The sequence below is a fragment of the Alligator mississippiensis genome, chromosome 4, assembly GCF_030867095.1.
Source record: "Alligator mississippiensis isolate rAllMis1 chromosome 4, rAllMis1, whole genome shotgun sequence".
Lineage (NCBI taxonomy): Eukaryota > Metazoa > Chordata > Crocodylia > Alligatoridae > Alligator > Alligator mississippiensis.
In genome coordinates, this window is record NC_081827.1 from 165,475,136 (window position 1) to 165,501,632 (window position 26,497).

The 26,497-nt window shown below is 50.2% G+C and overlaps 1 protein-coding gene across 3 annotated transcripts in view; it reads right to left on the reverse strand.

The window, feature by feature from the left end:
- The window catches only part of PPP1R1B (protein phosphatase 1 regulatory inhibitor subunit 1B), a 52,327-nt gene that overhangs the window by 12,329 nt on the left and 13,501 nt on the right, over nt 1-26,497 (reverse strand). Inside the window, exons 1-5 of one of the 3 annotated variants that reach the window (XM_019482540.2) lie at nt 19,018-20,002; nt 14,292-14,474; nt 11,264-11,324; nt 9,973-9,995; nt 7,871-7,946 (exon numbers count right to left, since the gene is read on the reverse strand). In XM_019482540.2, coding sequence (XP_019338085.1) covers nt 7,871-7,946; nt 9,973-9,995; nt 11,264-11,324; nt 14,292-14,372 — 241 coding nt within the window. In that variant the 5' untranslated portion in view covers nt 14,373-14,474; nt 19,018-20,002. Of the gene's footprint in view, nt 1-7,870; nt 7,947-9,972; nt 9,996-11,263; nt 11,325-14,291; nt 18,172-19,017; nt 20,003-26,497 lie in introns of those variants that run through there. The other 2 variants (XM_059726988.1, XM_014603604.3) reach the window with 2 other exon arrangements.

A 26,497-nucleotide genomic window follows, 5' to 3' on the forward strand; every position in this document is an offset into this window, starting at 1 on the left:
AGAGAAGACTGAGGGCAATTTGATAACACCCCACAAATATCCAAAGGATAGCTAGAGAGAGGAGGAGGACAGGCTCCTGATCTTAAATTGCAGTATGGGAGATTTGGGGTGGATATTAGGAAAATCTTTGCAACTCTGAGTTCTATAACTGGGGGGCTGGAAGTGGATTCTTATGGACCCTTTGGGCACATGGAGGGCACCCACTCTGAGCAGGGCAGTCCAGCATCTTCCTAACTCTGAAGGTGGAACAGGAGAAGTAGTGAAATCTCCATCCCTGCCAGGTGTTAAGAGCAGGTTAGACAGACAGCTGGCTGAGGTGGATTAGCCAGGGTTGATCCTGACATGAGCATGGGTCTGGGCTAGGTGATTCTGTGATATAACAAACCTCTGTGCTCCACCAACCACATGATCACCTATATATGAAGGCTGGTGGGACAACCAACCTCCTTGCCATTCACATGCACGCAGCCTTAATGGCCTTTCAGCTTGAAATCGACCCCGCAGCAGGTAACACAGACCCAGCTTCCTGTAAGATCCTCCCCCTCCCCCCCGCCTCCCCCTTGCCCCGCAAGGTGCCCTAGGGGCTCTCTTTGAAGGGGAGGCCTTCACAGCTTTTCATTCCACATTAAAGGAGCTGGAGAGGTAAGCCATGGCAGGGCGTGAGGTGAGGCAGCAATGAGCTGAATCAGATAAGCAGGGGGATAGCCCAGAAGGATGATCCTTGTTGCCCCCAAAAGGGTCCCTACGAGCACCCACTCTGGCACCCCAGTTATACCCTATAAAGAACCTACCAGGTGCTACAGTTGAGGAGCAAGGAGACAAAGGCACTGCCAACAGCCTGATGCTGCAATGGGTGGGCCCCTTTAATAGATCAGGTGCCCTGTTTGGAAAAGGAGTCAATGGAACAGACAAGGCACACGGGACAAAACTGCCTCTGTTTCAAATGAATCCTAGACAACATGGCCTTGATGCCCTGGTCTGATCCCACACAAGATGTACCAACCAGATCTCTGTCTCTGCATTGTCATCCTCCTCCTCCTTCTTGCTGCAGGATAGAGCAGATGGAAGCTGTCAGGCTAAAATAGTCCCAGGCAAGGAAGTCATCAGCTTCCCAGCCAGGGGCACTTGCAACGCAGTGACCCCTGGCTAAAAAGACATGAACTTTCCCAGTAAGACTCCACATGTCCTAGCCTCTCTCCCATCCTCCTGCTACACCCTCCTGCTTTATCCATAAGTCAAAACAACAGGATATTGTATAGGCCAATGATATTTGTTGAGTCCACTTGTGCCACCAGGGACCAGACACTGAAAGGAGATGGTGCCATTTGGAAAATCCAGATGCCAAGTCATTACATCTGGGATGCTTTTGGAAAATCTGGTGCATTATGAAAGGCCTAAATGGCACACTGACTTGTCTGATAATCTGGGTCCAAGTGTGGGTGCCGAGCCCTTACCCAACCCTGAGCTCTAGGGGGATCTCACAAGCAGAGACCAGATTTATAGGTTTGTCTCTTTTGACCATTCATGACTTTGTCTGTAACTACCAGCAATAACTTTGCTTTGTTCTTTACTGCTCACTGTCCTGTCTAAGAACATAAGAGATGCCCTACTGTAGCAGGGACCAACCTTTTAGGCAGGGGTGCGACAAATTAGACCTGTGCCCTTCCCCTGACAAATCAGCTGCTCTTTCTGCCTCCTGCCCTGTGCTCCTTGCCCAATCTGCCACTCTGTTTTCTACTGCCATGCTGCCTGTCCCTCCCCAATCTGCTAGTGCCCTACATAGAGGCTGCCTGTGCCATGGGTTGGCCACCCCTGTCCTACTGGGTCAGACCACAGGTCCATCTAACCCAAGTCCCACATCTTATTGACAGAAGGAGGCAGTAGATGCTAAGGGGACAGAGGCAGAGAGTGGAACCTCAGGAGAGGCATACACAGGCAGGGCCTATCCAGACTGAGCTGTTCCCTGCCACTCTGCCCCTACAGCTTCCAGCATTCAGAGGCCTAATTTGGAGCCTGCACTTTAACTGTCATATTTAATACCGCTAATGGAACTATCATGCACAAATTAATCTAATCTTCTTTTGAACCTGGCTACATTATCAGCCTCTGTGACATCTTGTAACAATGAGTTCCACAAGTTAATAAGACGCTGGGTGAAAAAGTCCTTCCTTCGGTTTGTTTTAAACCTGCTCCTTTGTCATTTCACTGTATGTAGCATGAAGGTGCAACAGCAGGGGTTCTCTATCTTGGTAGACTTGAGGCACCCTCAAAAAATGCCAGCTCTTAGCTTTTGCTCATTTCTTGACTACAGAAAAATACCAAAGCCATTTTTCTGTTGCAAAAAACTCAGAAAGCCCACAGCAAGTCAGAATGGTTTTGACACCATGGATTCCTATTGGAAATCTCTGGGCTTATCTTGTGAATCGTTTAGGTGTTGGCACTGTATCACCCTTTAAAGCATCACACATCTCTCCAGTTGAGAACCTTGTACTACATTGATTATTTGCATTCACATCATGGGGATTAAACAAAAACTACTGTTTTCCCTGGCACTGAGTTTAAGATGCCTCTGTTTCTTTCCGAGACCTGAGGAAGGGGCCTTAGCATCCAGAAAATTGTCTTATCTCTCTCCAAGCTCCACGGTTGGTCCTGAAGATCTTACTAACCCAATAATTCTCAAACAGGTGATGTAGCACCCTGGGGTGCCTTGAGAACCTTTCAAGGGGGATGCAGCATGCCACACAATGTTGGCACTGTTAGGTGTGCAACCATGATTCACAAGGTAAACCCAGGGATTTCAAATAGGAATCCATAATGCTAAAAACATTCCGACCTGTTACGGTCTTTCTGAGTTCTAAGCAGAAAAAAAATTGCTCTATTACTTTTCTGCAGTCAACAAATGAGTGAAAACGAAGCGCTAATATTTCCTGAGGGATGCCTTGTGTCTAAAAGGGTTGAGAACCACTGGACTAACCCAATCTTGCTTCTCACATAGTCCCTGGACCGTCACAGCAACAACACCACTGCCAATTTATAGGAGTCATGAGTTTCTGCAGTTCTCACCATCCTGTTCTGACTGAAGGCCTCTTTTGTTCAGGGACTTTCATGAGAAATGTGCAAAATGTATTTCACTTAAAAAATAAACGGACTCAGGTTATGTAAGGGTGTGTTGGACTAGCTGGGAGATATTGACAAGACTTGGGAGTGGGTAAAATTATCCTCCTTAATGACCCTGGATCAACAGTGCAGTCATTGTCTCAGCCTCTCTTGTGTCTTCCCCAAACAAGGCTGATCACATTTTTGACCGAGGACTATGGGCCCTGCCAAGTGTCAGGAACAAGGAAATATTTTCTTTGCACGATCAGTAGAAAGGATCAGGAGGATTTTCTTGCAGCATAAAAAGCACCTGCCTGCCCACACCCTCCTACCTGCTTTTCTTGCAAACAGAACTGATTTGATTTCTGCACCCTCCCCCAGTATTCAATTTTCTTTTCACCTCCGGGTTGAGAAAGTTTAGCTCTAAGGGGGTCATTTTTAGAGGCAGTTACAGCCATCTGGAAACAGGAGTCTGACATGTAAGTACTGTAGCTTCTGAGCCCAGAAGAAAGATGGATTTGGGGGCTAACAGGTAAACTGGGAGAAAGGACACCTGGGGTGTCTGCCTGGATCTTGGTTAAGGTCAGGTTTCTGGGCAAAGGCCAGCATAGAAGAAGCTGGCCTTGTGTTCAGAGCAGGCAAAATGAATACAAGGACTCCTGGGTTCTATTCTTGGCTAGTGCAAGTAGGAGTCAGCTGCTTAGTTTCTTATGGATCTTTTTTGGATCAGCATGAATCAGCACTTCCCATGCAGCTCAAGGGACAAACTCCCAGCCCGGTACTCATTTTGCCCAGGGCAGTCCATATTTGGCCCAGACAAAGACCTGACGACCTGTCCCTTTTACACTTTGGGGCTGTGAGTCAAGCAGGACAGATGCTCACAAGCAGAATAGTGCTCTAGGGTCCCTTGCCTTCATTCTGGCTGAGAGAAGATGGAGGTGGTGTGAAGAGATATGGGGGGCACATTTCAGCCTCCTCCACTCATGGTAGCTAACCATGAGGCTATCCTGGCTGCCTGAGCTTCTGAACATGCCCTGAAGGGGAGGGAGGAGGTTGGGAGGGGCTGGTTCTTTGCTCAGTAGGGAACATGCTGGCTGTAAGCTCATGAGAAGAGAGAGAGGATGGCAAAGAAAAGGGGGAAAGAGTGCTCCTCCAGCCTTGAAAGTGGCATGTGTGCCCAGCCCTGTGGCCTCAGCCTCTGGCCATGGAACCTGAGGGTGGGAGCATGGCCAAGGATCAGCTGGTAGAGAGACAGCCCTTGGCATCATAGTACTGCTCCTAGGCTCTGGCTGACTGGGGCACACTGAAGCCAGTCAAGGAGAGACCAATATGGCAGCTGCTGTGCTAGGAAAAGCCATGAGGCTAACCCTTGCCCCCCCCCCTCACTGCTGCCAGGGATCCCAATTCAGTCCTGCACTGGTGCCGAGGCTGGCACAGGGGCTGGGGGAGGGGAACAGCAATGCATATCTCCAAGCCTGTGGCTGCTGGGGCTTGCTCTGGCTTCTGGACAAGGCTAGATGCCCTGAGGGGACTGCTAGGAACAGAGGAACACTGGCCATGGCTCCTTCTGCCCTGGGCCCACCTTGGCCTGCCTCTGACATGCCCCTAACAGTACTGGTCTTGGGAAGGGGATCTCCAATCAGGGAGATTCAAGGGGTAGGAGGGCTCATAGGAACACAGGTCATACTTCCCTGATGACCACAGCTTGTTGGAGAGGTCACTTTAAAGGTACAAAGGCATCATACATGAGTTGCTGTGAATCACCAACATGCACAGGATGGGGCACAACAGCTCCAGAGAAACCCCACAATGTTAGAAGAGGAGTGAGGTGATACCCTGGCCACTGCAGATCTCATCCCATGGATCTGAAATGCTGAGATCCAGGGCCCCCCTCTCAGGTGGTAGAAACAGGCCTGGCTGCCCTGGCATTACATGGGTCGACAGCAGCTGAGAATCCAGCCTCCTGGGCTCTGTAAAGAGGTCTGGTCCTGGGCAAGCCCTTGTATGGCCTGGGCTTGCCAAGGATCAGCCAGCGTGTGCCCTCTCCCAGCCAGTCGCCTCTCTGGATTACTCAAGTGGCAGAAACCCAAGACATAAGGCTCCCCCTGCTCTGCCTCATTCCCCCTTACATAGGGCTGTGGATCTCAGCAGGGCCATTCCCTATTCACAGGAGGGGGCTGTAAAGGAGTCAAAGTGCCTTTGAAGGCAGCGGCAGAACAAAGCCGAGAGCTGGGAACATGTGGGAAGGAGAACAGGGTCCGGATCCTGCCAAACTCCTCACAGGGCACTGAGACAGGAGAGAATAATAGCAAATAGGTCAGGGCACAGGAAGCAGAGGGGAGAATTTGCCATGTACAGTACAGCATGTGTCTGCAGGGTTGTGGTGTGTAAGTAATTCTGAGAGTGTGTGTGTGGGTGTGCATGCACACGCTTTAAAGTGCATCAGAGGAAAGCTCTGTGTGTGACTTTGTATGGATGCATGCGACTGTGCGCACGTGCACGCAAGTTGTATGTATGTGTGCATGCACTCACATGCAAAGGACTGTGTGTATATGTGTGTCCATATGGAGGCATAAGGCCATGATTGCATGCATACAGGTGAGTGTATGCATGTGTGCACATGCATGTGCAAATGACTGCATGCACGTATGTGTGCGCACTTGTGTGCAAGTGACTGCATGCGTGTTATGTAAGACAGAGAAGGAGAAGCTTCCAAATGAGAACATGCTCTCTAAATCTACCCCTTGCCCCCCACTATCCACCTGTCATGCCCCTCTCTGTGCCTTGCTTTTCCTGTCTGCAACAGGGGCAAACACCCTTTACCCACATCATAGGGAGAGGGTAAAGCATAATCTACAGATATCCTGCAAAGCACTCTGAGATCCCCGGTGACAGGGGCAAGTGAGAGGGGGTGATTCCCCTTTCTCTAGGCATTTCTCTGTCCAGCTGGAGCAGCCCCATTCCTGCACAGAGTTTGGCTTGCAGTATAAACTTGACAAAGCTTGGCAACATCAGCAACACAAGCAGATTGTCAATGGCATACGTGGCCTCAAATTAGGGGTTTAAATAGGCCATGTCAGTAAACACACTGGGCCCGATTCATCTCACGCTTACATCAGCATGTCTGTGTTGACATCAGATGCACAGCTCCCGATTTATACCAGGTGGAGGAGAGAAGCGAATTGGGGCCCTTTGATTTTGCCATTGAGGTTTGTTAAGCTCCAAAGGTGCTAATTAAAGATTTGAATGTGTGTGTTGGGGGGGCGGGGAGCTGGGACATTGCACTCTTCAAGCTGGCAACGTCGGAAAGCTAAAATAGGGACAGCGGCAATGACAGAGAGAAGCATGCCTGTTAACTCCATGGAAATCAGTTGGCATAGGAGTAGGGGCTGCTCTTTGCTATGTACGGCACCTAGCATGAAGGGGCCAGAGATGGCTGGCCTCTGGAAGATACCATAAAGCAACAAACAGAGAGAATTTGGGAGGAATTAAATTCTGCCCTGTGGGGTCAGCCATTCACAAAAATATGTGCACCTTTCAGATCCCATGTTGGGACCCCACATCAAGGGTTAAGGAGATCTTGAATGGCCTGCAAAGTGCATGCTGGCCCTTTGCAAAGTTGTGGATATGAATGAGAGATGGTCACTGTCCTGCTGACTCATCCTGGCAGCTGAGGAAAATCTGACCTAAAAATTGCCAGAATCTCACAGTGAACAAATACTAGATCTCAATCTCTGCCCTCATTTCTTATCCAAAGTCTCCATAACCAAGGAACAAGGGTGAGAGGACTGAACACATCACTAAGATCCAGCATCATGTTGTTCTAACCCCAGCTGGATCACAGGGTAGCTGGGTGAGGTGGGACCAGTCACGTCCTCTCCCAAGCCTCAGTTTCCCTACACATAGCATGGGGAAAGGAATCTTCACCTAGAGAGATGCTGCTGGAATTATTTAACCTCCATAAGGCACTTCCCCAAAGCCCTGCACAATGGTCCTCTCCCAGCTCAGAGCCATTTAAGAATAAAACACAGTGACTATTTTAGGGGTACAGAATTAAAAAAAACAACACAACAAAACAGTGCATCATCTCCCCCTGCTGGCCCAGCCCTGCAGCAGCAGTGCAAAACCCCACATTTATAGCCATGGGGTTTGGCACTCCTGGGGTTTGGGCACCGAAATCCTAGAAACCCCAAACCCAGGGAGGGAACATGAAACTGATCAGAAGCAGGAAGTGAAACTGACTAGGTCTCTCTGTTCCTTTCCTGATGGAAGGGCTGGGGGAAGAAGAAGAGTTTTTCTGCGCTGTGGATATTTTTGAATTTCAAAATGATTCCTGTTCTGTATCAGGGAAAAATTAAACCTTTGCAAAATGAGAGAGAGAGAGAGAGAGAGAAAGACCCAATTCAGCCTCATTCATTGTTACCAGAAATTCCATCCTCATCTGAATTGTTAGGAACGTTCCTGCGGAGAGGTTCGGTGTCGCTGAAGAATTCCCCATTCACTGTAGCCATGAGCTGCGCTGCTAGCATGGAGACAAGTGAGTGAGGCTAAAAGGCACCTTGTGCCAGACCATAAAGAAAGCTAAGCATCCTCAGGAGAAATGCAGGGCTGAAGCAGTCCACAGAGCATAAGGCTCAAGGCAGGAGCGGGAGGGAGTACTCCATGCACAGACCTAGAAAACCAGCCTGTCTGAGATCCACAGAAGACCTGGGCTGGGCTCTTGGCACTGGGGTGAATTTTGTCTGGAGGGTTAGTTGGATGGGCAAGACCATACCTTTCAGAGACGGAGGGGTGTAGGTGCATGGGTTGGATTTCTTCGTTTTGTGCAGGTGGCCCTCACCCATGGCTCTCTGGAGAGGAGAGGAGAAGAGAAGGGTGATCAGGAGGTTTGCCTTGGGCATGCAGGAAGCGGCAAGATCAGGGCAGGGAAATTAAGTCAAGCAGCCACTCAGCCAACGTGGCCCATCCCTCCCATGATACAAGTTGGACTGGTGGTGGGAACCTCCCAGTGTCCTGTTGATGAAGACAAGGCCACCTTTTCTGATGCTGGTTGTTAAGCAGATGCCCATACTGAGATGGGAAGAAACTGGGGGTGACAGAAGCAAAATGCAGGGAATCCAAAGCCAGGGGTATAGATGTCAGCACACCTCTGCAAAAAGCTCTTGCAAAGCCCAGGGCACCATCAGCTAGTCAAATTGTATACAAAGTGCTAGAGATCAACTTAAGGTTGGTGCTAAGATCCAGACTGATAGGCTTAGACCAATGGAAATGGGAAATTCAGAGGCAGTGAGGGTTCCACCCACCGACTGTGCTGCTAACCCTAACCCTGGGCCTCCCTCCCTGGGGCCTGAAAGACACTGAGGCAGGTGAAGGGAAATGGGAGTGGCTTTCTGGGGACAGAGGATCTAGTGTGTGGGCTTTCAATTAGTGGAGGAGGTGCCCCGAGAACATATGGCTAATTCTGTGTTAATAAACCCAAACTCCAAGGTGGGGGTTGGACCCTACCAAGGGTGCACAGACAGCGTCTGGGAGCTGGTTGTGGAACATCTGTTGGCACCCAGGCCAATCAGAACCAATTGTGGATACCTGCAACTGTGCTGAGACACAGCACATTCATTTCACATAAGCTGCAGAACACCCATTAGCTGGTAACAGGTTAGAGTCCTCACTGACCCTAAACAGGGTCTCCATGTGACCTGGCCTTCATGAAGACAAGCGATTCTATATTGTGCTATCCAGCAAGGGGCTTATTTTATTTTATTGCACAGTAGCAAAACTATGCCGCGATTATGAGATAAGCCGTGGATCTGATAGAGTCACAAAATGTGGGATCTCTGCCTTACAAGGCAGGGTTGAAGAGCAGCCAAAACACCAACTGGTTCCCAAGTCTTTGACTTCCGGCTTTTATTCATGTCTCCCTGCTCTACTGTGGCACTGCCTCTTGCCACATGCAGTGAGGAATTTAATTGGACTCAAGATCAAGGAGAAGTCATGGAAAATGCGAGCGGAGATAAGCTCTCACCAGATCAGGGTGACACAGCAATAGATCTGGCCCTTGCGACAGCCAGAAGTGTTTGTTAACTTCCAAGATAACTTTGCCCCTTGGAATCTAGCCCTGCTATGCCGGATTTACAAGGGCAAAAAGGTGGCACAAGCCCATAAATCAATGGGCTGACATTCCCCTGTACTCCCTCACCCACCCCCCTTAGTAAATTCTGAATGGATTTGGTGATGATTAGTAGAAACCAAAAGCAGTAGCTGTCCACACACAGTGCAAGTGACCTTTGCTGCTCTGCTCAGGACCCTCATTTCTCATCCAGAGCCCCTCCCTCATTAATTCAGCTCTGGGCTCCTCAAACAGGGTTTTGTTAATCCCTACCCCTTTCTCTTCCAGCCCTAGGCACCCTACACACTGTTCTCCCAATACCCCTCAGTCCCAATCCACAACCCTCCCACTGTTAATCCTGTCCTAGAGTCACCCAACTCTACCGCAGGCCCCTGCAATGAATCATTTGCCACTACCCACACTGCTTCCTGCCCAAATCTTGCAGCTACTGTGGTGGTAAAAGGCAGTGCCAGTGCAGTGACAGGGGTGATTTTTCCACAGGGGGGTCAGAGTGAATCTCTCTGGAGATGGTTCACTCCTCTGAGGTCCTGCCTGTGCCAGCCCCAAACTAAATGCCCGCCCCCCCACCCAGTTTACCTAGTAGAAAGACACTTCAGCATCATCACCAGCACACCCTTTCACATGACTCCAGTAGAAGGGACTTCCTGAGTTTTACTGCATCTTCATAGCTTTCTCCCCCCCGTCCCTGTCTGTTTCTCTCCCCTACCCTTCCTCGTGGAGGTCCCCCCTCCTTCCCACCTGTCACTCACCTGGTATGGGGAAGACTCCTCTTCTGTAGGAGAAACAAAAAAGGCAAAAAACAGGAGAAGAGTTAAAGACAAAGAAAACACAATCTTGGGACAAGCAGCAAGGATGCTCGGTGCTGGGTAGGGAGGGGCCCCAGATCCATCTCTAGTAAGGATGGAAGGTGAAACCCAAGTAGATCAAAGCACCAAGCCCTGGTTGAATCTGCCCTTATTCCCCCACCCTATGAGCAGAGAGCTCTACCCTCCAGATGGGAAGTGCCCCCAATCCCAACCCCAGCTGAGATCAAGATCAAGAGGCAGGGTGCCCAGGGGACTCTGAGTCACCGGTCCAGCACCATGATGGAATTGCCCAAAGCTATAACAGCCCAAAGCTGCCCCATGGTATCTCTCAGAGGCTATGGGCTCTGTGCCTGGGCTCTAGGAGAAAGCGTTCCTGTGGTACTCTACTGGGGGAAGACCTCCCACTACCCAATCGTAACAAACTTACAGTAACTACTGCATCCATTTGACCCTTTTACAACAAAGGCCAAAACCCAGGACCCTTAGGGACAGACTTTGCACTGGAAATATATTCTTAACTGATCCATTTTCAGCATCTATATGACCTCAGCTTGTCTGTGTGCTGACCCTCCCACACATGGTACTTGCAGGTATCACACACATGTGACCTTGTCTTGGAGGAGGTCAAGTCACCAGGAAAGATAGTGATCATGACATGGAACTCCACTGAATGGCTACTGGGCCTGGGGGAGGGAAGTGGGGGGAATAGGGAATGAGACCACCCACCTGCGGTACAGTTTGTAGCAATAAGATTGTAAGGCCCAGAAAGGGAATAGAAAGAGCATTTTCATTTGCATATTTTTAAATATGCATGGTAATTTTCCATTAAATACGATTATTTTAGGTTTCTGATGCAACCTTTCCATTTTTCAAACCTGACCACACAGACTCCAATCCCTCTTTTAGTAGGGAAGGTGTCAACCCCAACACACACACACTCCCTGTTGGTCCCCAGTGAGTGAACAATGGGTGTGAGAGGTTCTCCTAATGCCATGGGTTCTCCCCTCACCTCCCCTGAGTTGGCAGTAGGGTTGGCTTCCTACCCCATCCTTTCCTCCCCTCTAGCAAGGCATTCCCAGCTCCACGGCCCCAGGAGCAACTTCTGTCCGTTTGCATAGAAACCAACCCCTGCCTGCCCTCCTCACCCTCCCTGACATGCCCCTTGCTGGTGAGGGGGCTGGGCCTGAGGTCAAAGCTCCCTTTTTATCCCCTCACCTAGCAGAACAGACCTCACCTGGGGATGAATGCTCCGACAGCTGGAAGAGCATGGCTGGCGTGGGCCTCCGTCGTCGGATCTAAACAGAAAGGAAGGAAGGAATCTTCAGTGTCACCTTGTTGCCCCATGAGAGGAGAGGGCAGCATAGGGAAGCCAGGAGATTAATCTTTGCCTCCAGCTTTCTTCTGGCACTAAAGCCACCATCATTGTGGTCTAGCTGGGTGTCTCCTTCCTTCACCTCCCCCATCAGAGCCACTGTTGTGATACCCAGAAGCATCAGTCAATGACCATCATCACAGGATGGGGCATTAGATGCCCAGCCAGAAGGCTAGGCCTAGAGCTCACATGGCATTCTTTGCTGTGATGCCCATAAAAGACTCAGGTCATTAAAGTGTGTACTAAGAACCCACCACAATGACCAAAACCAGGTCTGTGTTTCTTTGTGGTGCCCCATTTGCCAGCAGCCTCCCAAGGTCTCTCATCTCAGACTGTTAGCACTCTGGGGCTGAGATCATCTTTGTGTTCCATGTCTGTACAGCTCCTATCACTGTGAGAGTCACCATGCCAGGACTAGGCTTGCAGGCACTACAGCAACGTAAGTAATAACTCAGAGTAAAATCCTGCTGCCCTCATCTACTCCATCCCCAACACATGCTCTCTCCTGTCCTCTGCTGGCCCCACTCAAACCCAAGGGACTTGCCTTCCACTGCCTGACAGTGCCCAAGGGCTCATACCAAACCCTTACAATGTCCATTACATCACTGCTGCCCTCTTTTGCACCTACACCCTGTACAGGCTACAAGCCATACAACAGCAATGGCAAAAGGACAGGAGTAGCTTTCTCTCTCTGCCATGCAACTCTGGAGTTGCCATATTATCTGCTAGGAGCCTGGTGAAGATTGCCACACTGTGACCTCATCCCAGACCTCGTGCTGTTGAGAATTCTCATGGCCCTGGAATTGCCGGACTCCCCGAGTTCATTTAAAATGAGTTAGTGCATTGCGAGCCATTGCAATTCCTGAGGAAAGATTGAAAACATGACTCACGTGAACCCCGAGGGCTCAGAGCTTGGTGGGCGAGTGAAAGGATCTCTCCGTTCATTGATCTGTTACAATTTCATGATCTTTTGTGCCAGCCTCATGATTTCCAAGGGTCTGACTCACGGGCTGTGAAAGCTTCAGGCTGGCCAGATGGCTCAAGCTGGGGGAAACTCCTGTCCTTTTCCCTTTTGCTTTCTTTCAACCTTCCACACTCTTTCCCTCAGTTGCTCCAAGGCTCTCACATTTGCCAGGAAAGACCCTGTCCCGGGGGTGTTCTGCTGGGCACCAATCAGGCCCAAACTTTCAATAGCAGTCACCAATCAGTAGCAGCTGCATTTTGCAGCTTGAAATAGGGAGAGGAGGTCCCTAGACCACTGGTGAGGGTACCAGGCTAGAAGCCAGGGTTCTCTGTTCTGCTACCAACTTCCTATGTGACTTCCGGGCAAGTCACTTAGCCTCTCTGGGCCTCAAGCCCTATCGGTACTGAAGAGCTAACAGCACCACCTGAAAGTCAAAATAACGCCTGAAAGTGATGGGAGTGAAATTCATATCTAAGGATGAAATTCATTAAAAGGGCCTATCTTTTTCCAGAGGGCACAGCTGCTTTGACACACAGGAACTCAGCACTCTCTGAACATCCCTTTAAGGTACCTCAGCTCAGAGACCCAGGAACTCAGGCACCCTCATTTATTGCCCAGGTTGGAAAAACTGAGGTCAGGTTTCTCTTCAGAAATACCTGCCCTCCCCCTGGGTATCAGCTTTCATGGCCTGTTGGCCTCTGCAAAATAAGAGGCTGATGGTGCTACTGGTGACATTTGCCACATGGAGACAGGTCCAGGGGCATTAGACAGAAACCTTCGCACTCAGTGCCCAGAGGTCAGCCACAGGACAGCAACTTGAGGAAGGAAATTTCCCTAGCACTGAAACAAGGTCTTGCATTTGACCTATGACCCTGAGGTCACATGATACTCAGGATCTCCTTTTAGATGACTATGTGCTGCCAAGGGAGGTTTTGAGAGCAGTAAATGGGACATTGATGGGTTACACTCACAATGCATGAGGACAAATTGATCTGGCAGAACCAGCTCCTTTCTGAAGTTGCAGCCAGCATTTACTAACCATTCTCTCTCCCTGCACCCTCTCATTGCCCACCCCACTTACTCACATGGGAGCTACAAAGCCACCAACTGTATGGCTCTGTTAGGAGGCCACAGCAAAACAGAACTGAGACCTGTTATGTTGTCTCCTCCCCAGATAGACTTGGGGGAGTTCACAGGACCTAGATCTTCACTCCTCTCCTCCCCCTCCCCAGCGGTCTGGTTGGCTAGTCAGAGACTCACGAGGGCTTGACAAACACAGAGTTTTGTGCAACTGCTGCCTGCGACTTTTGCAAATTGAGTTAACCCTGTGCGAGAATAGGTGGGCATCTGCACACTGCCACTTTTGGCAAGCAGCTCAGGTTCAAGTGTGCAAGTGCACAGTATCTTGCACACACGTGAGTTCACCCCAGATTTGCATGCACAGCCTAGCAACTGTGATAGTTTGGATGATTTTGTGAGCCTGTGCATACAAGTGCCTTCAGTGTGTGTGTGTGTGTGTGTGTGTGTGTGTGTGTGTAACAGCATCAGGGAGTTTGTGAGAACTGGGGCAGGAATGGCATTCATACTCAGGTGTCACACCTGTGAGTGTGCATGATGTGTTACATTCATGTATGTGTTATATTTGTATAAATATATGCCATATGTGTGGCCTAAGTGCATGTGTGCTGTGTGCCTAAGTAAATGTGTGTTGTGGTACACAAGTGTGTCAGGTAAATGTGTTGTGTATATAGAGATGTGTGTGTGTGTGTGTGTGTGTGTGTGCATGTGTGTGCATGTGTGCTAGGGTCATATACCAGTGCCAACACCTGTCCTAGAAGGCAGTATTCCTTCTTTACTGTACCCCTCGCCCTCCACTCTGCCCCAGACCCACAAACACAACTGAACCCGTTGATATGCCCCACTTACCATCTCCACTGCCCGTGGGTCCAGCTGGCTGGGGGGTGCAGGGACTGAAAACTGGATCTTCTTGCGATCCTTGGGGTCCATCGTGCTGGTGGGCTCTGTCTCTGTCTCTTCTCTCTCAGCTCCCGAAACCAGCTTTCAAGTCCAGGTCCTCCTTCTCTGGAGCTCTCCTGTTCCCTCTCTCCTCTGAACTCACCGGGAAGAGAGAACTGTGCTGCTCAGTCCCCCGGAGCCCCCTGCTCCAGCCCAGATGGCTCCTGTTTGAGCCCCACAAAGGAGTCTCCCGCTGCTCTGCTCAAATGTGCCCACTCCCCTGTCACCCAGCAGAGTTAGGCAGTTCCATCCCTGCTGCAGGAGTGAGTCGTGTAGGTAGGGAGGGCAGAGGCAGAGACAGGAGGAGGAGGCAGGGAGGGAGGGAGCGCTGCCCTCCTACCAGCTCACTGGAGCCACGGTCTGAATTATTAATCCTCTGGGCAGGGGGCAAAGGCCTCTTTAATGAGCCCTCACTGGGAGCCGATTAGGGTGGTTTCAAACAAAACCATCCGTGTTTAACTCTTTAATCGCCCAGCTCAGGAGAGGACCCCCTCCCCTCTGGGAAATTTGATTGCATTGGGATTAGTGCCTGCTTGCAGAAGGGTGTTTATGTGGGTGCATAGGTAGGAGGCAGTGCTGCCCAGTAGGTCAAGCAGGCACTAGACACGGTGCTGAGTGGGTTCCAGGAAACTTAAGTTCTAGTCTTGGTTCTACCAGTAGTCTTAAAGCAAGTTGCTTAGCTTTCCTGTGCCTCAGTTTACCTACCTGTAGCACCCACTTGCTCTTGCTAAATCCCTCCAAGATTTGTGGGTGACAAACTAGATGGAGGTGCCATCCCAATAGGCAACTCACTTTGGTTTCACGTGCATGCGGTGTTCACACTGTGAAGCATACATGCAAAGGCAAATCCCTTTTAATCCTGGGGAGCACTGAGATAGATGCGCATTGGCTTTCTGCACATACGTCGGCCTGCATGCATGTGTGCACACACGTGCATGTGGCTGAGAGTTCATTTGTCACAAGAGTGGGTGCAACGGGTTATTTGGGTGTGTGGTGTGCACCTGAGTGCCCTGGTTGTATGTGCCTATGAAAGCAGGCATTGATTTTCAGGAGGTGTGTGTGTTTATGTTGGCTTTGAATTTTCTGAGTAGCACATACCTCATTAGAACACTCTTTTCCAAGAGCAGCCCAATAAATTGAAAGATGCTGCATCTTAAAGGGGAAGGCTGGGAGGAAGTGGGGCTGGCAGACAGAACTAGGAGTGGGACACAGGAAATCTAGCAGCTTCTCTTTTATGCTTTACCACTGACTCTGTGGCTGACCTTAGATAAATCACTTAATCTTCCTTGGGCCTCAGTTCCCCATCAGTAAAATGGGGATAATATACTCCTACCACAAAGGTCTAGAGGGTAAAAAAAAAACCCTTAAATGATCAGAAAGACCAGATAAATACCTAGTAGACCTGATCAGAGAGAGACTGTATGTCCTGTAGGCCATGTGACATTCCCGTTTGCTTTTGTCCCCCAAATCAGAACAAGAAGTGACAATATTAGAATCCATTTCAGAATAAAATGGTAAGAAAAAGAATATGGTTAAGAAATATCTTTGTTTCATTTGGGTCTAGGATGTCCATAATGTAATATGGGAACTCATCCATGGGAGGTGTCATGGGAGATGTAGTCCAAGCAGATGGCAGGACCTATAAGGGAATATGAAGGCCAATGGGGTTCAAACTACAACTGTCATGCTGCATCATGATGGCTCTGGCAGGCACAGGGAACAATGTCGACCCCCGCAAAACTATAGTTCTCTTTTCAATTTTCCTGTCGGAAAGTTCCACCCAAATCAAAACCCTTTCCATGGGAAAAGAACTCTAGAAATAGTTCTGGCCAAAGCCCATTTCCTGATGGGAAAACGTTTCTTTTGGAAGTTTTCAGCCAGCCCACACAACTCGGTAGTTAGGAACGACTCGTGCCACATGAAGCAGATGTACTCCAACTTTGCTGTTAAAACTTTGATTACCTCACATGGATCTAGATAAGAGCCACCGATGGGATTTGCAGTTATTTAAGATCCTTTCATCTGAAGTCTTTCAAGTGAGATGGGAAGGCTGTTTTACAAGATCTGCTCAAGTTACTTGACTTGTGAGCATCACTTATGTGGCAGAGAAGAATAATTCTCTCTGCTGCAGAGAAGCACTGGGCGAGTTCCTCCAGCCATTGTGATGCAGGTCAGACCAGATAAAAGGAACAGGTGCTTTTGGCTCATGAATCCACACGCACCTTTACACCTTTCATGGATGTATCATCTGAGAAGCCCAGTGCTGGCCCAAGATACCAGAGTGCTAGGTGCTGCATGAACAGAGCAGAGAGAAAGTTCCTGTGCCAAAGGCCTACAGTCTATAGGCAAAAGGTCAGCCTTCAGACACTCTCAGCAGGGTTTGCCAGCTGTGCCTATGTTCTTTCCAAAGCGCTCAATCCGAAAATCTACGGCTTGGGTCCCTTAGCTGGTATGAACTAATATGGCTGCATTAACTTCTCTAACAGACACCAGCCAAGAGGTTAGGACTCCGTTTCCACATTTTTTATGAAAAAAAAGTATTTTGGACAAAATGCCAATTTGCTTATAAAAGGTCCCATTTTCATCAATATTTTCTTCTTCACTTGCAAAATATTGACAGTTTTGAGTTCTTGGGGGTAGGAGGTAGATCATTTTCTGATTTTCCAGTGAAAAAAATCAAATTGTTCTGCAACCAAATCTGATTTTGTTTGGTGGAAGATAAAATCCAGCTCCCAGCCTGCTCTTGAGAATGACCAGCAGCACCTCTCAACATACCAACGCTGTGCTACATAACACAAGTCTCTGACACTTATTTCAAACTGATATTAGACACAAAAAGGGATCTAATTATTTTCCCCGACTTACCTGTCAGCCCCATCAGTCTTATGTTCTTTTCCATAAGAGTTCAGCTTTGGCCTTGTCTTCTCCAACAGAAAAAGGTTGGTTTTACCCCATGCCAACTAAGTACCACACAGTATCATCCTAATGCAGACAGGGCATGTCAGTGGAGCACTGGACAAACCAATACCCACGACAGTTTGTGGCCCTATTGTACCTCTGCCACTGGCTCCCTGTGTAACCTTGGGCGGGTCACTTGGTCTCTGCGAAAAAAAGTCTCCAGTGCCCAACTGCATAGTAGGGATTATAGCACTACCTGCCTCACAGGAATAGCATGAGGACAAATGGATTACAGACCGCACAGCATCCAGATCCTACAGTAATAGGTGACTGGCTGGTTCTAGGAGTCCTTTAGATCAATGGCTCTGGTTGGCTGGGAAACCCAGCTCGTCACTGGCAGGTGTCATTACAAACCTTTAGCCTGGCTCTGATAAGGAGGATGCTGGGTGACGTGAGCAGCAGGGCTGAGCTGGCTCAGGCTCAGGGATTTCTAGGTGAGCCAACTGCTTTAAATGGCTGGGTTCCAGAAGCTGTGGTTACAGCAAAATATTTACCCAAGCGAGGCATCCAGCAATCCAAATCCGCCTCCCTTTCACCCAGATCCGTTACGGAAAATAAAGCAAAAGCGCTTTCCACCGTGCGGTCTAGTGGGTGGAATGCTGGGCTGGGATTCAGGACGCCTGGGTTCTTTCCCTGCCTCTGCTATGTGACCTTACTCAGAGCAGCAACCAGGGTTTTTAAAATAAAATTTAAAAAAAAACAGACCAGGATGTAAAAAAGCTCCAGGGATTCCAGCCTGTAGCCTGGCACTGATGCCTACCTAGTCCAATTTCAGTGCCTCAGGTTCCCAGCCAGTGCCCATGCTCATCAGCTCAGTCTTCCCCCTCCAGCTCTGTTGTGCTGACATCACTGCTTCCCAGTCCCAGCCTCTCCCTCCACCCCATTCCCAGCAACCCCCACCGCGTGATCCCTAAGTTCTTTCTCATGGTCTACTCCCATCCCCCCAGTGTCCCCCGCTTCTTGTCCCGCTTTGCATTCAAATCAAGCAGCTCCTTTCCCACATGCCTGGGCTGCAATAGTGGTATTAGTTTCAGCACAGAAGAGAGAGGTTTCCAAACCCTAGCAAAATACTCCCTACCCCAGCACAGCATTGGGCTGCTCAGAGGCTGGTGGGAGTCTGCCCAGTGGGATGGGATCTCCAGGGACTTCCAAGGTCAAAGGTTAAAACACACAAGGGCTTAATTGAGCTAGTGTGGTTACAGGATACCAGTTTCTAAAGCCCATGGTAGCATCACATCCACCCTTCTTGGATTCCCCAGCCTGGATGACTAGGAACCCACATACAGCTGGGACAGCCTTTGGCACAAATCTGACACCTTACACCTTGCTTCAGGGAATTAACTTCCAAATGTCTGAGCTTCTACTGCGAATGTGCAAACTGAGATTTTATAGAGGCTCCAAACTTTTTTGGGTGACTTCCAAGGGCCCAGTCCAAAGCAGGAAAACCAGTCACAGAAAAGAGATGATCTAAAAAAAGAAATCATAAAAAAAAAAGCCACCGCCCCTTCTGCTCTCCTCGCTATCTGCGAGAGCTGGACTATGTTGGGGCTCCCAGGACAAAAAGTTCAATGGATTTAAATAGGATGAAGTTACAAGCAACTGAAAACAGTCTTAGCAAAAGAAGGGTCAGGGCCCTGTCCCAAACCCACCAATTATACCAAACATACTTGGTCCCTACCTGAAATGCCTGATCTCCAGGGGCGATGGCAGACAGGAAGCATCTTCCAATGCCAAGATGGAGCTTCTCATCAGCCAGAAGGGCTGTTTTGTTGACCCACTCTGAAAGGGAGCCTCATTCTCGGTTACAGCAAAAAAAGGCCTTGCAATCTCAGGCTGGTTCTACAAACCCCAGAGAAAGGCCATGATTTTCTGAAGGTCTCCGGTTCTTATGGCCCATACGTTCCTCTGCCTCACGAGCACGTTCTCACACACTGCCCATGTTGAAGTCCCACAGGGTGGGGATTTCCCTGGACTAGTTCTGCTCTGATCCTATGTGAAGCACTCACATGGCTGGTGCTACCACCAATGAATTGGAGCCTCCAATGCTCTTGAATGCATTATTGTGAGGTCTTTTCTTACTGCTGTTTGCACAGCCCCTAGCACACAGGAAGCCTAGGAGCACAACTAGAGCTGCAGCACAACAGCAAAGCAACACATCTGTGAGGAAGGGAAGGTGCATAGGGATAACTAGACACAAACTACAAGCTCTGCAACACACCAGGGCATGAGGAATCCAGCAGACAAAGCAAGGAAGCCCACAACCAGGAGACCTGGGGCAACAGTCACAAGCTTCCCCACTAACCAGCATCAGTCAGGTGCTACAGGTGAACTTAAATAGGGACCTGCTGCTCTTTTAAGCCAGTGAAGTGGTATGTGGGCACAGCCAGCCTGATCCACCCCAGCTAGCCAAGCAGGGTAGGGGGGGACTGTTGCTAACACACTCATACCGGCTTGTACCTTGGGTGTGATCACCTCTGCAAGGCAAAAGGCAGGGAAGCACTCTAGAGTCTAACTGGTTCAGAGAGGAGTGAGCTTGCGTAGGCTACAACTTTCTCCACCAGGTGTGCATGGGCAGTGGCACAGACTCATCCTTCCAAGTGCTTCTGATTTCCCAGAATTCCAGAGGAAAGGCATTGCTGGGGCCCGCCAGCCCTCCCTCCCCAGTGCCATGGGAGCAGCTGGGCAGCTCCGGCCTGTCCCAGGGCTGGACTCTCATTGCTGCTGCTGGGCTCATTCCCACCTGTGCAAAACTAGCCATTCTCCTCAGCTGACAAGCCAGCTTAGCAGCTCTGAAGGGACCAGAGCAAGGGTTATGCCAGGCCCAGAGCCATCCGGTGGGGCTTCCTGGGGCTGGCACCTTGCCGTCTCCAGTGGCACCGCCCAGGCAGCAGCATGTGATCTCACAGGGAGCTGGCACTGTGTGAGCATAAGGGACCCATCAGGTTGTTATGGCAACAGGTTCTTTTTGATTGTTGTTAAATCATTTTGCACAGGCTTTTTTTGGTCCTAAAGCGGTTTTTCCTGGGAGACTTCTCCCCCGCAGGAAGCACTCAGCACGAAAAGAGCAGGGCAGGTGTCACGTCCCCCTCCCATCCCATCCCACCCCTGCCCAGGGAAGGACCCATGGGTTTGCAATGTCTCACCTCACTGGCACATTCTTCACAGTACGTCACCTCCCTGGAGGGCATGCTCGCGCCCCAGTGCATGCGTGGCAGGGGACGCAGAACAGTTCCATGCAGCAGAGGAAGGCTCCAGGAGTGTCCCTGGGGCTGAGATGGATGGTGGGGCATGGGTCAGGCAAGGTGGACACTGGCAGAGCTGTATGGGCGGATGCCAATGGGGCCTGCAAGTTGGGAGTGAGGGGCACTAGCAGACCTGTTGGAGAACTAATGCCAGGACAATGAGGGGCTGTAGGTTGGAGATGAGGGGCACTGTCAGAGCTGAGAGGGAGCCCAGAGTTGGGCTAACAGAGAGCTGTAGGCTGGGATCCACATGGCACAATACCATGCGAGGTGGATGCCCAAGTGAGGCTGAAGACCCAGAGCAGTCCAGCTGCAGAAGCCCAGCATTGTGCCCAGGCTAAGGTACCTCAGGAGGGTTAATCAGGCCAGAGCCATGCCATGAGAAGGTGGCTAGGTGCTCCAGAGCTAGTTCAGGGGTCACTACACAGCATTGTATGGTGCTACGTAGATGCACCACCAGCAGTATGTGAGCCAGGGCTAGAGTGGAACACAGCCCAGAAGTAAGGGGTACCAGCAAACCTGCCTATGGGGAAATGAGAACTGGAATAGCAACTGGGGTGAGAGGAGGAGGGACAGAGGGGCTGAGGTCAGAAGTAGGGGTCTCAACAGAGCTGAGAGCAGCCCTGGCTCCACCAGCTCCTGTGGAGGCTGGAGGGTGAGGTGAAAACCAGGGTTCCTCAGGGAGCCAGGTCATGGAGGGGTTAAATGGTAGATCATGGTGTCTGGCAGGATCCCCCTCCACAGCACAGCATCTCCCATCCCACAGCACTCTGAGGCTCAGCATAGGCCTTGGAGCCAGGGCAGTATTGCCAGCATCCTGACACAGCACTAATGACCCAGTCTCAGCCCTGGCACTTGTGCAAACCCAAGGGGAGAAAAACTGGACATGTCTTAGGGCACACCCACCTCCCAACGCATCTAACAAAGACATCACACACACGCCACATGCCCACCCCAAACATCCGCACTGCACATGTGCCCCTAACCCACACATGCACACCTACAAATTCACTTACCTATGTGCACCATATCATGCCCTTCTACCCGAATGCATGGCTGACACTCTACTGGAAACTAATGGCCCTACATGTAACACACTATGTGCTTATCACAATATACTCACACCACTGCTCCTAACATAGAGCACTACCTCACACACACATACACACACACACATTTCTCCCAAGACACATATGCAGACTTCAGTCCTAACTTATACCTGTAAAACACACACATATACACATGATCTGGTTCTGTTTTCTCTCTTTAGCATGCAGGTGCACACATACATGCATGCACGTGTGCACTCACACAGTCTGACTTTGCTATCATTCACACACACACATGCATGTGTGGTCTGCTTTTACTTTTGGGCATACATGCACACATACATAGTCTGATCCTGCTTTCTCTCTCTCTCTCTCTCTCTCTCTCTCTCTCTCTCTCTCACACACACACACACACACACACACACACACACACACACACACACACGTGTGTGTGCAGTCTGACCCTGTTTTCATTCATACACATGCATGCATGGTCTCATGGCCTTGGTCTCATGCATGCACACATGCATGTGCATGGCCAAATCCTGCTCTCCCTCACACACACATGCGCACACAATCTGATCCTGCGCTCGCTCACACCAGTTTTACCCTGGTGTGGCTCCCTCAATCCAGCATAGGAATCCTGGACTGGCAGGGGTACAGGAGAGCAGAATCCGCCCCCCTGGTTTCTAGCTGATGGAAAAGGCTGCAACTTCTCACAGCAACAATTTCCCTGGCAGAGAGAGAGAGAAAGTAAAAATAGCAGAGCAGTTAGCATAATTGCCACTTACTGCCTCGCCCTCCTTTAGGAATTAAATTACATTTTATTACTTTGATTTTTTTTTTTGATGGCACATAACATGGATGCTGTTATCTTAGAGGAGCCTCCAACCCTGGGGGGAAGAGAATTGGGGAGAAAGGGACAGGAAAGTAGGGCGAAGAAGGGGGTAGAAGGTCAGGTTGTGGGTGGGGCTTAGAGATAAGTGGGTGGGGCTAGGAGACTGAATTTTCCCCCAGGGGTGGAGCTTGGAAGGCAAGGACTTCAGGGAAGCTTAGAAGGGAAGGACAGACCTGTAGGACTGAAAGGGATGAGACAAGAGGGATGAGGGGACCCTCATAGGAGGAGAACACTGGGAAGGAAGCAAGGTAGACCAAGTTCTCTGCTGACCACAGCCCCTTGCCCCAGGCTGCTCCCTTAACCTGGGAGCTCCAACCAGGGACAAGGTGGGTGTGAAGATCAGGGCCACTTTGCACTGGTGTCAGTGACCACTATGGAGGGTCACTGACAAGCCAGGCCTTATGATGTTAATGGCATCCCTGGCTATGCCACCCTTGTCTCACATTCTGGTAAGGCCGAGTCCATGTTCTGTCTGTGCTCTCTTAGTCCACACAGTCTGTTCCTCCCCCCAAAAACCACAATGGTGCAAGGAAGGTCTCTGGATCAGAACAGCTCAATGCTTCTTCCATGCTATTCCCATTATGGGCCAGCAGAGCTGTCCCATCAGCCTGGGGCATGGGTACAGGGGCATCAGATGCATGATGTGGAGTCAAAGACTATCACCTGAAGCCTACTCCTGTTAGGGCCCCTTGGTACTGGGGAAAAGATCTAGGATCTTGCTCTAAGAACAGCTTACAACAGCACCTGTGACAGAGTGTGAACCCAGCAAGCATTTCTGCTGTGCAAGTACGTGAGTCAATGGGCCCCTAAACTTCTACAGGTGATCCAGCCACTACAGCGTGACAAAGAGCCTCAGCTCCAGCATGCACATTCTCAATCATTACCCGGTATGAAAATTATTTCAATAGAAATCCAAGTGAAAGCCATCTTGGAGGATTATTTTCCTGCTTTTTGGGGTCAAATCTCAATGGGACAGTTGTGGTCTCCCGATGCACAAGCAACAAGGAACACAAAAAGGTCTTGGTCCTCTATCAGCTACTGTGATGCTGGCTCCAGTCCAGATGCTGTGATGACACAGTAGCACTCCAGCTAGGCAGAAGGGAGCATGGAGGGGTCAGAGCATGGCTTTCAGCCTCAGGCAGCCAAGACATCTCTCCTACTCAGGACTCTGTGGCATTGGTAGGAGATGAACCTCTAGTGAGTTTCTGTTCTGGGGTCCAAGATTCAATAAGGTTATTGCTGACTTAGAAAGGATCAATGTGAGGCCCAGGAGCCCCCCGCCTTCCCTTAGAAAGAGAGAGGCTGGAGATGTGCAATCCATGTAATTATCCAAAAGCTGGTGGAGAGGTGATGCAATCTATCCAGATGTAACCAGGGCAGGGGTCTCTATATCTGGGGGACGAAGACAGAGCAAGTTCCAACAACCGAGCTGAAGCTCTAGAAATTCAGCCTAATAATCAGGTGCCATTGTTAAAAGCCAGGATAATTAACCATCGTAACAGTTTAGGCCAGGGACACAATGGGCTCTCCATTGCATTCCAGCTGGAAACCAATGCTGGGGTCCTGCAAAAGATGTGCTTTAGCTGGTTCACTGTCCTGGATACAGGAAACACAGGGTAAGCTGCTGTGGCCTGTGCTGTGTTGTGTCAGGCTAGATCAGTTATTCTCAACCAAAGTGCCATGAGATCCTTTTAAGGGTGTTACAGGGTGTTATGCAATATTAGGTGTGTAAACACCTACAGCTGATTCACAGGATAAACCCAAAATTTTTCAATAGGAATCCATAGTGTGAAAAACACTCTACTCTTCTATGGGCTTTCTGAGTTCTTTGCAACAGAAAAATTGCTCTAGTATTTTTCCCTAGTCAAGAAACAAAAGCTCAGAGCTGTCATGATTCTCAAATACACCAAGGGTCCTCCAAGCAGCATAAAGAGGCTTTAAAGTGGTGCCCCTGAAAACCCACCCGGCTCCTTGGCTGCTGGAAAGCTGATGTAATAAGGGTTTTGTACTCCCCTTCCCCTGTGCAGCAGGTGTAGCACTACACTAGGGCTAGCCTCTGCTTCACCAGAGAATTGGGAACTGGAGCCCAAGTTAGAGCAGCCCCCTGAGGGTCCTCTATTACAGACAACTGGGGAAGCACCAGGCTAACTCTGCCTCTGGGAGCTCACAGAGGAGCCTGAGCAGGGAAGAGGTGGGAAACCCCCACCACCACTCCAGGTCTTCAGGGCACAGGGCAGCAGTGCCCATAACACTGGAAACAATAGGTCATGGCAGCCTTTCTTTGCGGGGATAAGGGGTGAGAACACTGTGGGGCTCCATCTAAGTCATGTCTGTGCAGCCAAAGCAGCTGTATCCATAACCCAGATCAGGTCACCATAGTACAAAAGGTGAGAAGACTTGGGCTGCAGCAGGGTGTTCAAGACAAGGGTAGCAAGTTGACTATCATCTTGTCCTCGCTACTCTTCTGCCCTAGCTCTGGGCTGCACAGCTGCCCCCTGAGTTTGTATGGGAAAAGGCAACAAGATGAACAGTGTCCCCTAGTAGTTGCTGCAGGGCAGTGGACACAGGTTCAAATTCCAGCTCTGGAAGAGTGGGGCATTGTGGTTAGAGCAGAGGCTGGGAGCTAGGACTCCTGGCTTCTCTTCTGAGCTGAGACGTGTACAGCATATTGGTCAGATCAGGAGACTGGGAGCCAGGACCCCGGGGTTCTGTCCCCAGCTCTGAAAGTGGAGTGGTATTCTGTGACTGGAGCTGGGGTCGGGAGTTAGGACTCCTGGGCTCTGTCCCTAGCATTTCCCCTCGGCCTAGCTCCTGCAGCTGCACACAGTGACTAATTTGCTTCCCAGATGGCTGGAGGCAACTCTCACTGAGGCTTGCAAAGAGCAGACTCCTTCCTGGATACCCAAACAGCTCTGGCCAAACCTTTACTTCCACTTGCTGCTTTAGAGACCTCAATGGCAGCACAAGCCACCTCTGCACAAGCCTCTGCACAAGCCACCTCTGCTCCTCACAAGAAGACCTCATGGGGAAGCCTCATTCTTCATAGCCTGGAGGACAAATATTTGCAGGGGTCAGGAAGGGACCTATGGACAGCAGCGTACTGGCTAGTGGCTGGATCGTGTCTCCTGGCTATGCACCTGCCAGCCCACCTGCACCCTTGACTCCTGTTCCAGGCTCTGGGCCTGGGTCTGTAGCAGGCACCTATGGCCCCAGCACAGAGGGGTTAGGCAGCCAGCCCTCCCCAGTGGGTTCCAAGGCAGCGCTAGCTCAGCCTGTGCTGCGCACATGCTCCCCACACCCCCCCATGCTACCTTGGAGGAGAGGGGCCTGCATGCTAATTAAGGAACCTGCGCTCCTGGTGGGGCTAATCTTCCTGGCTGATGCGGGGGAGGCAGCACGGCATGAGAACAGGGGTGGGTGGGGAATGGATTGAAGTGGCGCGTGGGTGGGGTGCAGGGAGGGGGGTTAACTCATTCCTGGGAGAGCACAGGGAAAAGCACTGTGAGCCTCCTGGAGCCCACACCTGCCGAGTGTGGCTCATGTACTCCTTCTAGTGGCAGGCATACAAATAGGCTGGGATGAGCTGGTGGGTCAGGTCATATCTGTCCTGTACAGCCAAGCTCCACATTACAACCAGAGGATTAATACCTTCAGGACCTGGAGTAGGAGTTCTTAACAATTACAATACAACTCTCTAACTGTAACCACTCAAATCAACAAAGCCAGGCGCAGACCTCGCTCTGACCTGCTACAATACCAACCCCAGGACAAGGACAACAGAATCTGCCTGGTTGTTACCTACAGCCCCCTGCTGGAACACCTAAGATACATCATTAAAGACCTCCAACCCCTCCTGGAAAAGGGTGTCAGTCTTAAGGACACCTTTGGAGACAAACCTGTCTTGGCTTACAAGCAGCCCCCCAACCTCAAAGGGCATCTCTCAGACTAACAAACTCCCATCCTCGCCAG